Source organism: Pleurodeles waltl, chromosome 11 (genome assembly GCF_031143425.1).
Source record: "Pleurodeles waltl isolate 20211129_DDA chromosome 11, aPleWal1.hap1.20221129, whole genome shotgun sequence".
In the NCBI taxonomy this organism is placed as follows: domain Eukaryota; kingdom Metazoa; phylum Chordata; class Amphibia; order Caudata; family Salamandridae; genus Pleurodeles; species Pleurodeles waltl.
Genome location: NC_090450.1, coordinates 920,438,022 through 920,454,459, shown reverse-complemented (window position 1 = coordinate 920,454,459; position 16,438 = coordinate 920,438,022). Strand labels below are relative to the sequence as shown.

General features: G+C 38.4%; 1 protein-coding gene across 14 annotated transcripts in view; it reads left to right on the top strand.

Annotated features, from left to right (window-relative positions):
• CLIP1 (CAP-Gly domain containing linker protein 1) overlaps positions 1–16,438 on the top strand; it is a 543,241-nt gene that overhangs the window by 249,408 nt on the left and 277,395 nt on the right. For all 14 annotated transcript variants that reach the window (XM_069214950.1, XM_069214948.1, XM_069214943.1 and 11 more), the window contains one exon: positions 12,435–12,518. In XM_069214950.1, coding sequence (XP_069071051.1) covers positions 12,435–12,518 — 84 coding nt within the window. The remainder of the gene's footprint in view (positions 1–12,434; positions 12,519–16,438) is intronic.

Below are 16,438 nucleotides of genomic sequence, written 5' to 3'. Positions count from 1 at the left end.
TAGAAGTTGATTACAGCAGCATTTTACCAGCCACAAAGAGGAGACTTACGTAAGATATTGATGTGATATGATTGCTCACATAGGTATTGCTTGACAAAATGAGACACTGAACAAACATGGAAACAATTACTTGGAGATGTAGTGTTAAACTAAAGGGCAACCTTGTTGGGACAGATTCAGTTCAATTCAATTCAAATTCTTTGTTCAGCAGAAATACTGATACCATAAGAGATCATAAAATATATATCAACCATAAAATAATAAAAAATAAAAAACAATAATTTTGTACTACAGTACAATGCTCTTCCTAAGATGAACAGCGCCCCATGTTTATAGTGCAGTACCAAGACATACAAGAGGATACTCAAATGCAGATATATCTTGTGCACCAATTTTGAAAACCCCTGAAATTTTGCGCTATAAAAATTGTTTGTTAAAAAACGTCTCCTTAAACCTTCATAAAAACCATAAAATAAAGTGCTTCGTACTTTGTATCGATACACCATCACAGGGAGTCATATTTGAGGGACATTTCTTCATTTCGGGAATGGCAAACAAGTGATGGACTATGCCCAACCACAGTCTGGTTAGGACAAAACGGTGCTGGCTATTGATTACCCAGGTAAGATATGACTGGCAGCTGTCTGGCAGATTGCTCAGTAAATGTCATAAGTGTTTGTTTCCTAGATTCTTTGCTCCAATCTAGAATTCATAAAGGAGGCCTGAATTATACTTTTCTCAGTGGAGACACAACTTTTAGGGTCACTCAGAAAAGGTAAATTAAACAATGCACTAAACTATGTAGTTATGTAAGACAACCAGGAAAACTTAGAGGCATGATCTAATGCAAGGCAGTCTAGAATAACAGACTTCGTAAAACTGGTTTCGGTTTTCGCCCAGATAGACTGCAATAGTAATAAAGGTTTTAAAGCTAAAATATTCTCCAAAAAAATGCAGGTCAGTTTCCTTATGAATTATAAAGGATGATGCAGATCTAGGTGCACACAACAGATGCTTGAGGGATCAAGCCTCCTCTGTCTGTAGGGGTTTACTGGGTGTATAGCTGATAGACCTCCCCCATAGATAGCAGTAGATACACATCTTGTGTTGTATATTTCGATCATCTCCTTAACAGACCAGCTACCGACTTTTTGGGAAAACCTGAATATTCCCTTACATATCTGACTCAATTTTAGCTGGGTATTTGAAACTTGTTGCACCCATTGTCCAGTGTTCGCAAACAAGATGCCTAGATATCAAAAGAAAATTACACTGACTATTGGAGAACCCTCAATGTAGACTGTCCTGCTTTTGTGCACCTTCTTCCCACACACTGTTATGAATGTTTTTTCCTTATTTATTTTCATTTTCCTAGATGCTGTGAAATACCCAAAGGTGTCCATTAATCTTTGTAGGCTGTTTAGATTCATGGATAACAGGATGGCGTCATCGGCGTACAGTAATATTGGGACTGAATGACCTTTGACAATGGGTACATCAGCCTGCAACGTCTGTAGGGTGTCATCTACACCATTAATGAGGAGTGGAAACTAAAATGGCACTAGATTGCAGTCCTGTCTAATACCCCATGGGGGCCATACTGTACCAGAGCCTGTAGGTTCGCATACAAGCTTGCAAGAAAGCTATTAGCTACCAAGGAAAGCAAGGTAGTCCAGAGTATTGAATGGTCCACCAGATCAAAGGCGCTGCTTAAGTCAACAAAGCATTGATAGAGAGACCCAGCTTTTGCCTTAGTGTACTTCCCTATAAGTAGTTCAAGGTTTAAACATTGGATCTGTTGGTTTCATCCACAAGACTTTACTTGATATGGGAAACTTGATACACATTTAAATTCACGAAGGCAAACAGCCAACGCGTTTCGCCCTATTCACATGGGCTTCTTCAGGGCTGCAATATAATATATAACCATAGAAACAAATGACATAATATAATAACATAAAATAAAATAGTACAAACACACCAAATTAACAAACAAGTCACTGTACAAGTAAATGATGTGGTATTTTGAAGTTACAAACAAAATTTATAGAGAAAACATTATGTGGTGAATAGAACCAGCAAGGGAAAAAGATGAACTAAAGAAGAAAGAATCCTAAAACTCCCATAGTCCAATGTGCACTGAATATGATAAAGTAAAATAAAAAATAAAAAGACAGTGCAATCACGGTATAGAAACTAGACAAAGTGAAAGTATTTCCAAGCCACTAAAGTAAGAACTCCAATCCCAACCGCAAAGTGACAAAAGGTAAGAAACAAAAAAGCGCACACGTACCTATAAAATTCCAATTAGAGGAATATCGTTATCCATATTGTGCATATATGCACAAACGTGGAAAAATTCTGAAAAATTAAAGAAAAGCGCTGATTGCCGATATTTGCATCGATACTCAAGTATGTGAGAATAAAAATATATACGTTCGGGTTGATAAAACTCAGCCTGAACAAAATTATAAAATGGTCAATGAGTAGTATAATTAAAGCAACTATGAAGTCAGCGAGCAGATCAGAAATAACTGTCAAAAGTAATGAAAAAATTGCGTGGCTTTAATAAACAGCTGCTCCATTCTTACCTGAATTTCAATAAAGAGTATCACATACAGCGGCCAGAAAGGTTATTAAGGCCAGTAGCAGCAGCGTAAGACGGGCCCGGTCGTGTGCCGCCGTCAATAAGAAGAGCCCGTATACGGCATCCGAGTGATTAAGCTTGTCAAGCGGGAATTGCCATACCTTTATAATCCCGCCGTGAAAGAGAAAAAAACTATGACAACACAAAAAACGGACTATCGACGCCCGGCAGCATACTGAGTGTAACAAAAGTATGTTGCGGCCATTTTGAAATGGAAAAGATAATCTGTAAAAATATGTAGAAATCGGATTGAAATATAACGCACTTGTTGTAATGAAAAGGGGAACGCCAAAACCAAATAAAATTGGTGAAAGTTCGTAGGCACGGATAATGAAGAAACAATAAGAACAAAGTGAAAGTGAACTGGAAGTAAGATGAAAATAGACACTATAGTAAAAGGTAAAAGATGAAATGTGCAGAAAAGAGGGAGAAGAACAGGGATAATAACTGAATGCTAGTGAAAGATCCCGCACCATACCAAAAGCAGTAAAAAAGAGAAATACGTAATAATAAAACAACATATGTGATAGTTGCAAAATAAACAGTCTAAGTAATAGTTGAATCACCAATTATAATAAAATTATTAAATATAAAAATCAAACAACACCTACGTTACAATTGACATTCGATTTGTCTTTACATATATTAACCAAAATGGGTATACAAAGACACCAGATCGAAACAAACAAAAAAAATATATATAAACAGAATATTTTGGAATATTTCAAATATTACTTAATTCGATTAGAGATGCTGGGCCAATGTAAAGAAAGAATAAGTACAACATAAAATTAAATAAACACAAAGGCTAACGATACATGGAAACAATGTAAGGAAACCAATTAAATCTATCATTCAAAAAACCAAGAGAAAACTGTTGTAACAAGGTAAGTCTATTCATAGTGTAACAAAATTATCATAAGTAATAATGCAATTCATGGTCTGTGTTATGTCCTAGTTCAACTGTACGTAAACGACAGATCCATGCTGCTTCCCTTTTGCGTAATTGCAGCTCTCTATTACCCCCTCTGGGGTTAGATGGAATATGGTCAATTCCATGAAACGAAATTAAATCATCATGTGAGTGGACCAATGTCATATGTGATGACAGCGGATATCTGCTGTCATTGTTCTTAATAGCACGTATATGCTCCTGTATTCGGTGTTTGAGGGGTCTTATGGTACTACCCACATATATTTTATTACATGCACACTTCAAAGTATAGATCACAAATTTAGTGTTGCAATTAATAAAACTCTTGATAGTAAATGTCCCAGTGTTGTTATAACAAAAGGTACTAGTTTTGTCCAAACCAAAAGCACATACATTGCATTCACGACATGTATAAAAGCCCAAAGGTGGTGCGGGAAGCCATGTGGATATAGCAGATGCAGTAACATAACTGGGACAGAGGTGATCCCTCAAAGTCCTACCTCTTCTATACGTGATCTGGGGTGACCTAGAAAGGGATCCTTTAAGTGCCTGAAGATCCGTAAGCAGATGCCAATGGCGTTTGAGTATCTTATAAATACCCTGGCTATAAACCGTATATTTGGTCACAAAAGACAAACGTTCAACATTTTTTGTGTTCTTTCTTTTAGGTTTTACAGACAGTGTCCTTTCTTGATATGCTCATAATGCGTTGTTCAGCTTTACAAAGGGTCTGATGTTTATAACCTCTATTAACAAACCTCTGTTTAACACATCCAATTTGTTCACAAAAAAGATCATCAGTACTACAATTTCTTCGGACGCGTGTCATTTCAACAAAAGGAATGTTGTTGATAACAGAAGGTGGATGTGCACTAGTCGCGTATAGGAGACTATTACAAGATGTAGATTTCCTGAACAATGTACTTTGTACAGAATTATTGTATATAAAAAAATCTTATGTCCAAGAAATCAATACAGTCCCTGCTATAGTGGAGGCTAAGTTTCACATGGTGGGGATTGTCATTGAGGAAGGCATGATAAAGAGTAAGTTGTTCAACGGAGCCATTCCAAATCAGGATGATATCATCAATATACCTACCCCAGAATACAATAAATTTAGTCCAGGGGGAGGCACATTTCCCCCATGCATGTATCTTTTCAAACCAACCCATAAAGAGACAGGCATACAATGGGGCAAATTTAGAACTCATTGATGTCCCTTGTATTTGTTGGAACCACCTGGTATTGTGTAAAAAATAATTTCTGGACAAGATAATATTGATCATTTCTAATAGCATCTGATTATGATCATATTGATTAGCAGGACGAGTGTTAAGATAGGAAGTGACTGCCAATAGGCCAAAAGATTTTTGAATACAGGTATACAGACTATTAACGTCCATTGTGACGAATAAAAGATAGTTTGACCACGGAAAGTCATCAAACTTGTTCAAGATATCCTTGCTATCCTGTATATACGATGGTAAATTACAAACAAACTTTTGTAAAAAGAGATCCACGAACTCTGATAATCTCTCCGTCGGGGAATTATTTCCCGATATAATAGGTCTACCGGGAGGAAAATTACCTTCTTTGTGGATTTTCGGAAGAATATAAATACAAGGATATCTGGGACACTTCACAACTAGATATTTATACTCCTTGTCAGACAATAGACCCTGTTCATGCCAACCCCACAATTTATTGTTGATGTATTCCGTCAATTCAAAAATAGGGTTATTAGTAAGACATTTATAACAGGTAGTGTCAGCCAGTTGTCTGTCGATTTCCAGTACATAAAATATTTTTATTCATAATGACTACATTTCCACCTTTATCTGCTTCACGAATTACAATGGATGGATCACTTCTAAGGCTAATTAGAGCCTTCCGTTCCAAAGTTGACAGATTATCAATTCGACGCCAATTTGTCTTAAACAGATTAAAGAATTTAAATAGGTCAGAAGAGACCTTATTTGCAAACAAGTCAATATTACTATGTACATTGACAGGTATAAATTTAGACTGTGGTCTAAGGCCACTGGTAATATTAAGGTCTTCCATGATTCCTAAATCTGTTCTTATATCCTCAATGTCAATTTCACTACCATTTTGTAAAGACATCAGAAGCTGTATGCCATACAGGTCTGATATGAATTCAGATACTGTATGGATATCATCAACAGAGTATTCCACAGTCTCAGGGGAGTGGAATTCACCACTAGAGAGCCCCCCCCGAGTGGGAGGAAAAGTAATTCTTTAATTTGAGTAGACTGGTGAATTTGAATAAGTCAACAAAAGTTTCTACCGGGTCATTGGTCTGAGTGGGACAAAATCCCAAGCCTTTGCTAAGCAAGTTGCACTCCATTATACCTAAGGGACGATGAGATAGATTAACAATAGTCAGGTCACCCCCTGGTTCACTTGTGCTTGGGGCAGGACATTCTAGTCTTTTTTGGAGCGTGTACGAACCCCCTGTTTTTCTGAACCTTTTTCTCCATTGTTTCCTACCCCTTCTAGTCTTGTTTCTCTTCGATTTCTTTTAGTTCCAAGGCGTAATCGTTCCATCTCGACTAAAAAAATTAGATGAACTATGGGGTGTTTGCTTAGAGGAACCACTTTCCTTTGAGATACTGCTATCTAAGGAGGACATGGAACTACCGCTAGAAAGGTCAGTTTCACTTGTCAATGTATCCCTGTTATTACCGGATCCAGAGACCTTTACGTTGTCATATTTCCGAGCAAAAGTATAAATTCTACCCAATTTTTTGTCAAGATCATCACGCTTAACCTTACGTAGTTTCTTGTCACGAAGATAAATTTGGTAATCTTCTAGTATTTTATTAAGAATCTCATAATTCTTATTTACTAAATCGTTTTGAGGAATTTCATCAATTTCTTTCTCCAAAATTTCAATCTCACTCTGTAATTTGGCAACTTTTTTATCAGTGTGTTTTATTAGAATACGCATCATGTTAAAAGATGCGTTCTGCAAATTGTCCTCCCAGTCCTTAAGTGCTTCCTCATCTAAATCCTCATAAGTAGGTAATATCAAAATCCTAAGACCTCTAGGTATCCTGTTGTTATCTAGGTATTTTTGTAACGTGATCCCATCCCACCAACCAGCTAGTTCATGTTTTTTCTATTTTTCAAATTTTTTAAGTTTCGCTTTTAAACTGTTGGACTGCCGTGTAGATGTACTGGATGGTACTGAACCAATAGAATGTGTAAATAAGACCCTTGCCAATTCTTCCCGATTGTCCTTAAAGCGTGACATGTTGAGTACGGAATGGGAGTGCGTATTGGCCTTAATAATATATTAAACAAACAGAGTGCAGCAAGCCAAAAGGAAACGCACCAATCCCTATTGTTTTCCAATATACGTAGCAATAATGTCTAGTTGAAACACGTGTGGTGTGCAGCTCCACCGAGGCCACTGCTGCACAAAGGGAGCCTAAAGGGTACAGAGAGAACCCGATAAATAAACACAATATGGGGGTGCACCACTTCAATGCGTCAAATAAATAACAGTAAATGCCAAGAGTCCAATGTAATCAGGCAAATAACAATACGATGGATCTGTTGGTTTCATCCACAAGACTTTTCTTGATATGGGAAACTTGATACACCATTAAATTCACGAAGACAAACAGCCAACGCGTTTCGCCTTATACACATGGGCTTCTTCAGGGCTGCAATATAACATATAACCATAGAAACAAATGACATAATATAATATAAATAAAATAGTACAAACACACCAAATTAACAAACAAGTCACTGTACAAGTAAATGATGTGGTATTTTGAAGTTACAAACAAAATTTATAGAGAAAACATTATGTGGTGAATAGAACCAACAAGGGAAAAAGATGAACTAAAGAAGAAAGAATACTAAAACTCCCATAGTCCAATGTGCACTGAATATGATAACGTAAAATAAAAAATAAAAAGACAGTGTAATCACGTTATAGAAACTAGACAAAGTGAAAGTATTTCCAAGCCACTAAAGTAAGAATTCCAATCCCAACCGCAAAGTGACAAAAAGTAAGAAACAAAAAAGTGCACACGTACCCAAAAAATTCCAATTAGAGGAATATCGTTATCCATATTGTGCATATATGCACAAACGTGGAAAAATTCTGAAAAATTAAAGAAAAGCGCTGATGCCGATATTTGCATCGATACTCAAGTATGTGAGAATAAAAATATATACGTTCGGGTTGATAAAACCCAGCCCGAACGAAATTATAAAATGGTCAATGAGTAGTATAATTAAAGCAACTATGGAGTCAGCGAGCAGGTCAGAAATAACTGTAAAAAGTAATGAAAAAATTGCGTGGCTTTAATAAACAGCTGCTCCATTCTTACCTGATGTTCAATAAAGGGTATCACATACAGCGGCCGGAAAGGTTATTAAGGCCAGTAGCAGCAGCGTAAGACGGGCCCGGTCGTGTGCCGCCCGTCAATAAGAAGAGTCCGTATACGGCATCCGAGTGATTAAGCTCGTCAAGCAGGAATTGCCAAACCTTTATCATCCCGCCGTGAAAGAGAAAAAAACTATGACAACACAAAAAACTGACTATCGACGGCCGGCAGCATACTGAGTGTAACAAAAGTATGTCGCTGCCATTTTGAAATGGAAAAGATAATCGGTAAAAATATGTAGAAATCGGATTGAAATATAACGCACTTGTTGTAATGAAAAGGGGAACGTCAAAACCAAATAAAATTGGTGAAAGTTAGTAGGCACGGAAAATGAAGAAACAATAAGGTGAAAGTGAACTGGAAGTAAGATGAAAATTGACACTATAGTAAAAGGTAAAAGATGAAATGTGCAGAAAAGAGGGGGAAGAACGGGGATAATAACTGAATGCTAGTGAAAGATCCCGCACCATACCAAAAGCAGTAAAAAAGAGAAATATGTAATAATAAAACAACATATGTGATAGTAGCAAAATAAACAGCCTAAGTAATAGTTGAATCACCAATTATAATAAAATTATTAAATATAAAAATCAAACAACACCTACGTTACAATTGACATTCGATTTGTCTTTACATATATTAACCAAAATAGGTGACAAAGACACCAGATAGAAATAAACAAAAAATATATATATAAACAGAAGATTTTGGAATATTTCAAATATTACTAAATTCAATTAGAGATTCTGGGCCAATGTAAAGAAAGAATAAGTACAACATAAAATAAAATAAACACAAAGGCTAACAACACATGGAAACAATGTAAGGAAACCAATGAAATCTATCCTTCAAAAAATCAAGAGAAAACTGTTGTAACAAGGTAAGTCAATACATAGTGTAACAAAATTATCATAAGTAATAATGCAATTCATGGTCTGTGTTATGTTCTAGTTCAACTGTACGTAAACGACAGATCCATGCTGCTTCCCTTTTGCGTAATTGCAGCTCTCTATTACCCCCTCTGGGGTTAGATGGAATATGGTCAATTCCATTAAACGAAATTAAATCATCATGTGAGTGGACCAATGTCATATGTGATGACAGCGGATATCTGCTGTCATTGTTCTTAATAGCACGTATATGCTCCTGTATTCGGTGTTTGAGGGGTCTTATGGTACTACCCACATATATTTTATTACATGCACACTTCAAAATATAGATCACAAATTTAGTGTTGCAATTAATAAAACTCTTGATAGTAAATGTCCCAGTGTTGTTATAACAAAAGGTACTAGTTTTGTCCAAACCAAAAGCACAGACATTGCATTCATGACATGTATAAAAGCCCAAAGGTGGTGCAGGAATCCATGTGGATATAGCAGATGCAGTAACATAACTGGGACAGAGGTGATCCCTCAAAGTCCTACCTCTTCTATACGTGATCTGGGGTGACCTGGAAAGGGATCCTTTAAGTCCCTGAAGATCCGTAAGCAGATGCGAATGGCATTTGAATATCTTTGTCTAGTTTCTATAACGTGATTACACTGTCTTTTTATTTTTTATTTTATTTTATCATATTTAGTGCACATTGGACTATGGGAGTTCTAGGATTCTTTCTTCTTTAGTTCATCTTTTTCCCTTGCTGGTTCTATTCACCACATTATGTTTTCTCTATAAATTTTGTTTGTAACTTCAAAATACCACATCATTTACTTGTACAGTGACTTGTTTGTTAATTTGGTGTGTTTGTACTATTTTATTTATGTTAAGTCATTTGTTTCTATGGTTATATGTTATATTGCAGCCCTGAAGAAGCCCATGTGTATAGGGGGAAACGCGTTGGCTGTTTGTCTTTGTGAATTTAATGGTGTATCAAGTTTCCCATATCAAGTAAAGTCTTGTGGATGAAACCAACAGATCCATTGTATTGTTATTTGCCTGATTACATTGGACTCTTGGCATTTACTGTTATTTATTTGACGCATTGAAGTGGTGCACCCCCGTATTGTGTTTATTTATCGGGTTCTCTCTGTACCCTTTAGACCCCGTTTGTGCAGCAGTGGCCTCGGTGGAGCTGCACACCACACTTGTTTCAACTAGACATTATTGCTACGTATTTTGGAAAACAATAGGGATTGGTGCGTTTCCTTTTGGCTTGCTGCACTCTGTTTGTTTAATAAGGTTTACACATTGCTCTACAGTCCCCCGCCCTCTCCTAAACCCGTATTGTACCTCGTATATGATGGAATGTTCATCCAAGTTCTCCAATCTTTGCAAGTGGACCTTTCCCATCCACTTAGTTGAAGTATCTAAGAGGGAAATAGGCGGATAACATTTTGGGTCAGATTTATTCCCCCTTTTAAAAATGGGAATTATTGTGGAAGTAGCCGTGGATGGGGGAATCGAGTACCCTCGTCAAAATGAGACCCCATAATTCCCCCTCCACGTTATAAGCATCAACTGGGAACCCCGTCTGACCTAGGTGCCTTCCCTCCAACACTTGTACTGATGGCAAGAAGGACCTCCTCTAAAGAAATGTCTAATGGGGCATGAGATTTGATTAATATTCCTTTGTCCTCTACTCAAGATTTAACTACTGTATGGGAATCAAAGATACCCATAAAGTGGGTCACCCATGCATCACATGAAACCAGTGAGGTGAGTTCAGGCCGAGTGTCAGGCGTTTACTGTGCCTCCTCTTGCAGTACTCTCTTCCTGGCTGCAAGAACCTGCTTGCAGTTTTTAAGAAAGTCTCTAATAGCTGAGCTATCCCTAGGAGCTTCATGAAGAGCCCCCCTTAGAAGTTTTGATGCCGGTGTTCATGAATTGTCAAATCATTCCCGTTATCCTGCCTTACCAGCTCTAGTGGCTCTTGTAAGCAGTGATTTTAGTGTCCTGTGGTCTTGCCAGAGACATTTAGCACCCCAAACGGATCTACCTCATCTTCTAGACAATACCTAAATTCATCTGAGTTCAAAGGTAACAATTCTCATAGCACTTTACATGGGTCAATCCCTGCCCATTTGATCTGAACAGCATTAGGCCTAAAAGGAATGACATTGGCAACAGTTGAATTACTTACGGTAATTGGGTGTGAAATTATTAAAGGCTTGTGATCACTCATTGCTGTCTGGGATATATTAATAGAGCAAACTAAACCCCTATCAATAGCAGGAATCAAGACATGGTCAATGGTGGCATGTGCACCTCTACCAATAAACGTAGGGATCGGTACACTGGTACGCATGCAGCACTTTCTAAGAGCATAAAGTCATACTTAAAAACCAGGGAATTCAGAACTTTCCCATAGTCATTGCGGTGAAAATGCAGAGCTCCAACCCCATGCCATTAATTACGCTGCCAACCCTTCTTGCTGGTATGGGACATTTTGTGATTATTAAAATAACCCAGCCAAACAATTGTGTACTTAGTATGAACCATTTGCAAGAGCTCCTCCAACCCTGCGTCTAAGGCATACATAACAAAACTACGAGGTGACACAAAAATATTATAATAAAAATAATCAGCCCTACTTTTAAATGATAACCAGAGTTGTTGTGCATAGGTAAGGACAGTTGCAACCCTCCTGATGGAGACAGATAGCAAATTAGAGACTAGTGTCAGCAGCCCCCTTTTGGCCCCCTCCTGCGTTAGGTGGTATAGCTCCCAAAAAAAAGGATGTAAACCCCTCAATGTGTATAGGTTCCACACTCCAGGTCTCCTGAATACAAATTACATCGGAGTCTGAAATAATGCAACACCAATCTGGGGAATTCAGTTTGCTTTGAAGCCCGCACACATTCCAGGTCACAAATTGACATACTCCCCGGTATCATAACCATTAGGTGTCACTGATGGGCCAGAAAGATCAGAGACTTGCAAACTAAAATGTGTAATTGATTAAATTTCAGGACCGCAGAATTAAAGGGACACTCAACACAATCCGATAGTGGGATAATTGAGATAACATTCTCCTTGCTAGAATTAGATAGGGCTGATTCACCCACCCAATTAACTATAAGACAATCATCCACTGAGAACCTAGATACCCATAGTTAATCGATTTCATTGAGGTCAGAAAGAGGTGCAAATCTGTTGCTGACTGGCATAGATAGTCTCAACTGATGACTGATGTTAGGAAGGGATACAAATGATGGCTGAGAGGGGGATTTATAAAAGTATCCCAAAAGCAAAGCATATATTCCGGTGGGGATTAAAGACCTCTCCTTGTGATGCCTTAAAAGCCATCTCACTGTTGTTGGGTGATAAATTCACTACCAGGTAATCTCTTCAAACAGATTTGTAATGCTTCTCTTCCAGTTCGCCAAATTATAGAACCACAACTGGCCAATGATGTTTGATAGAATGTTTGTATAATTTGAAAATTTAAAATGGATTACTTTTTAACATTCTTTATTTTTTTCAGAAACAATTGTAGAATTAAGCAAAAAAGATGAACAATGTGCACTTATTACCTCTGAATTAGCAGCATTAAAGTCTCAGTTTGCAGGTGAGGTTTTATGTTTATAGTATGTTTATCTATGCTGTTTAAAAAGCATAAACAAACAATCTAAAAACGATTTGCTTACCTTATTAGTTAAATGGTCTTGTTGATGAAAAACATCTCTGCAATTTCTTAACTGATAGGTATGAGTTTAGTACCATTGGACTCTATTTATGCATAAACATTTGCTCAAAATATAATGTTTTAGGAATCAAACTTTATACTGACTTTGTAGCGTTTGTGTTTATTGCTGTGAAGTTTTTTTATGAGTATAAAATTTGGAGAGCATCTCAGATTTGAACATTCGAATACACAAAGCTTATAGTTGAACATTGCGTAGAAGTTCTGCAGGATATTTTGCAATTTTAAATAAACCACATTGTAATTTAGAGTGATTTCCAATCGTTTGAAAATTAGGCTGTGTTTAAAGGTGACAACTCAAGTGAACCGACCATTAGTTAGAACTTGTGAACTTCATATTTTCTGAGGATATGTTATTGTTGGCCCAAATATTTTCTCAAATAGAAGCTAGTGGAAATTGACCAAGGGGGAGGGAATATTTAATTACAATCCTGCACCCTTTAAATAGTACACAGTATTTGGATGCCCATGTCATGAAAGCTTTCTGACATCATGGCAGCCCCCTTGGTGAACTTTACCATCTTATTAACAGGGTTCAGCATCCATGCTGTCCATAGTGTACCACAAAATGTCTTAATCCTCCCGAACTGCAACAGTATTATACATGTGTGCAAGTTTTGTATTGAACCACTTTCTCATAAAAATAACAATAATACTTAACAAATGTGACAGATATATCAGTTACTATGCCATTCCCCTTTCCCAGCTGGTTGGGAATTACTTGGCAGGACATAAAAAAAATTCTGTAAGAGAATGCTGTCACTTTTATGTCAATGTATTTGGGTGCACAATCAGCTCCTAAGCCTTAGTGTCTCTAATACCACATGTTTATCTCTTTTCCTGCTATAATGCAAGAGGAAAGCATACATTTATCTGGCACTTCCTTCCTTTGAACAAGGTTGTAGTGTTTTTATTACCTCTCCTTTCTGGATGGGGCATGCTTTTTAACTTTTCAAATTCTAATTGACTTATCAAAGCACTTTTACTTCCTCTGCTAAGCATACTATTGGTTGGGGAATCACCACCTAGCTGCATCCACAACATAATTAATATGGAATAGGAGCTTGGACTTGTGACTAAGATGGGAGCTGGTAAAGCAAAGAATGCCACTGACTGAGGTGACTCAGCACTGTTACGACCGGTTCTTAACTTCCTACTTGCAGTGTCCTTTATTGGCCATATTACAGGTTTAGTTCAGTAGACGACTCGCTAACATCCACCGCACGAGACTTCCAATGGTTCACCCACCATACTGTAAAAGAAAATGTTTCTGGTGTTCTTATCAGAAATATTTTCTTTTCTTAAACCAAAGTCTATAAGCTTGGGAAGAGTGTGCTGATGTCACGTACGGATAAAGGTGAAAGCAGAACGTGCTAATGGTGTGGTCTGCGTTCACCTTTCATTGGTGCAAGGCAGACATAACTCTGCCCAAAGCATCATTCAACACAGGAGAGGCAGCATTGGAAAGAGTAAAAATTTTCTAGTGGATCACTGCTTGGGGTCACAACAAAAACACAATTTCCATGTAGCGATTCACTCCTCAACACCAAGGCGACCCATGCCCCCTCAATCCCTCCTCTCTGGCTTGGGCAAGTGCTCCCTGGGTTGTGCAGGTGGCCAGGATGTGCTCCTACCCGCTGCTCCTGTCTTGACACTGGCTTCACTGGGTGCTGGTCTGTATCGGGTGAAAACATGTCCGGTATCTATGGACCGAGTCCAGAGACACTGGGCTATTTTTAATAGTTGTGAGCTGTATTTCCCTATAAGTGGTATCCCTCCCCAAGTGAATGGTCTGTGTGGGCTACTGCACTTCTGAGGAGAGCCTAAGAATATAAAGACTCAATGGTGAATACTTTGTAGTTTTCAGAAATTTAAGACATGCTCCTCCATTTAATAGTTATGGGTAAAGTCCTGAAAAATAGGTTTTCTAGGAAACAGAAAAGTGTCCGTGTTACTCTTCAAAGCATAAGAATACTGAAAGCCATGTATGAAACAATATTTTGTTTTCAGAGAATGTTTTGACATATATTGAGAACATGCATTTTTGTTTCCGTGCTACTTAAAGTAACTGTTTTGTAGAAAAGTGTTCATGTGTACTTGGTGAACTACTTATGTATCCACATTTGGAACTAAACTACTTGCTTATGACTTGCATCCATATACTGTTTAAATGTAATCATAAGAGTTGGATTGATTGTTCTCAAAGGAATCTGTAGTAGTAATTTGTGAGCGAATTTCAGTCACACTTATGATGTTCACTTAGTACTTGGTTGTAGTTTCCTTCTTTAATTGCAATGCAGTATTTATACTACTTTAGTCCACTAAAAACCAGAAGCTGCTCCTCTGTAATAGACCTCCCTGCAGGATCATCCCCACCCTATTTGTCTTCCTCCTCTTATTTTCTCTGACTTCGTTTTTTTGCTGCTGTTAGGACTCTGTGCACTTTACCAGTGCTAACCAGTGCTAAAGTGCTTGTGCTCTCTGCTTAAAAAATGGGAACATTGACTTATCCCCAGCTAGCATATTTAGTTTTCTTTTAAGTGCCTAGTAAAGTGTACTATGTGTGCCCAGGTCCTGTAAATTCAATACTACTTGTGGGCCTGCAACACTGATTGTGCATCCACTTAAGTAGCCCTCTAACCATGTCTCAGACCTGCCATTGCAGAGCCTATGTGCAGTTTTACACTGCCATGTCGGCCTAGCAAAACAAACCTTTTGCTAGGCCCAAACTTTCCTTCTTAAAACCCAGAGGACAGAGCGCAGTGTATTTAAAATGCAGGATATGTACATTTAAGTTGTACATGTCCTGGTAGTGGAAAATTCCCAAAGTTGTTTTTCACTACAGCAAAGCCTATTGCTCCCATGGGACAGCATTGGGATTACCTTGTTCTATCTTATGAGTGTAATTCACAATCTGGAAGAGATAAACGTTTTGAGTTTGGTGTCTCTGGTATCACTTATGGTGAAGTTGGATTTAAATTGCAAATCTGTAAGTGCCACTTTTAGAATGTTGGCATTTTCTTACTTTATCCATTTGGTGCCTGCTGCCTGTCTCTGATCACTTGTCTGGGGTGCGTGACGCTGGGCTTTGTGTATTCCTTCTAGCTAGCCTCACACAATAGGAGCTTAGGAGTGGCTTGATGGGCCATCCTGGGAGGATGTGAGGGAGGAGCTGGGCACAGCCTCACCCCTGAATAGGCTGTGTCCATTCACCAGACAAAGGACTGCAGAGCCCCCTATAGTGAGTCTGGAGCCAGAGCAGGAAAAGCAAGACATCTGTACACCTCAAAGGCCTGTCTTTAAAGTCTCCCCCACTTCAAAGGCCCAACTAGGCATAAGTACTGGACCTCTGAAACTACCAACTCCGAACACTTCTGGACCTGTGAATACTCTGCCAAGAAGGAGGACTGCTGTGCTGCTGAAGGACTGCCACTCTGCTGGTCTGCTGCTTTACTGGACTCCTGCCTTGCTGTGCTGCCCTGCTGCCTCCTGTTCCCCTGATTGGGTGGGAAGGATTGGACCTGCATACCTTGAAGCCAGGATTACTCGAGGGACTAGCTGGCTGGCCTCCTGATCTGAAGTCTCAAAGACATAAAAGTCTTCCAACCACCCTGATCCTGCACCTGAACTCTGCCATCTGTGCCACCCTAGTCCTGGACCTTTGGAAGTGGGCCTAAGGTGTTTGCTCCAGCGGAACCGATACATCCTCTGCTGTGGGGACAAAATCGACACATCACTGTTGCTGCTTGGAACAGAACCGGTGAATTGCCTTTGGAACCGACACT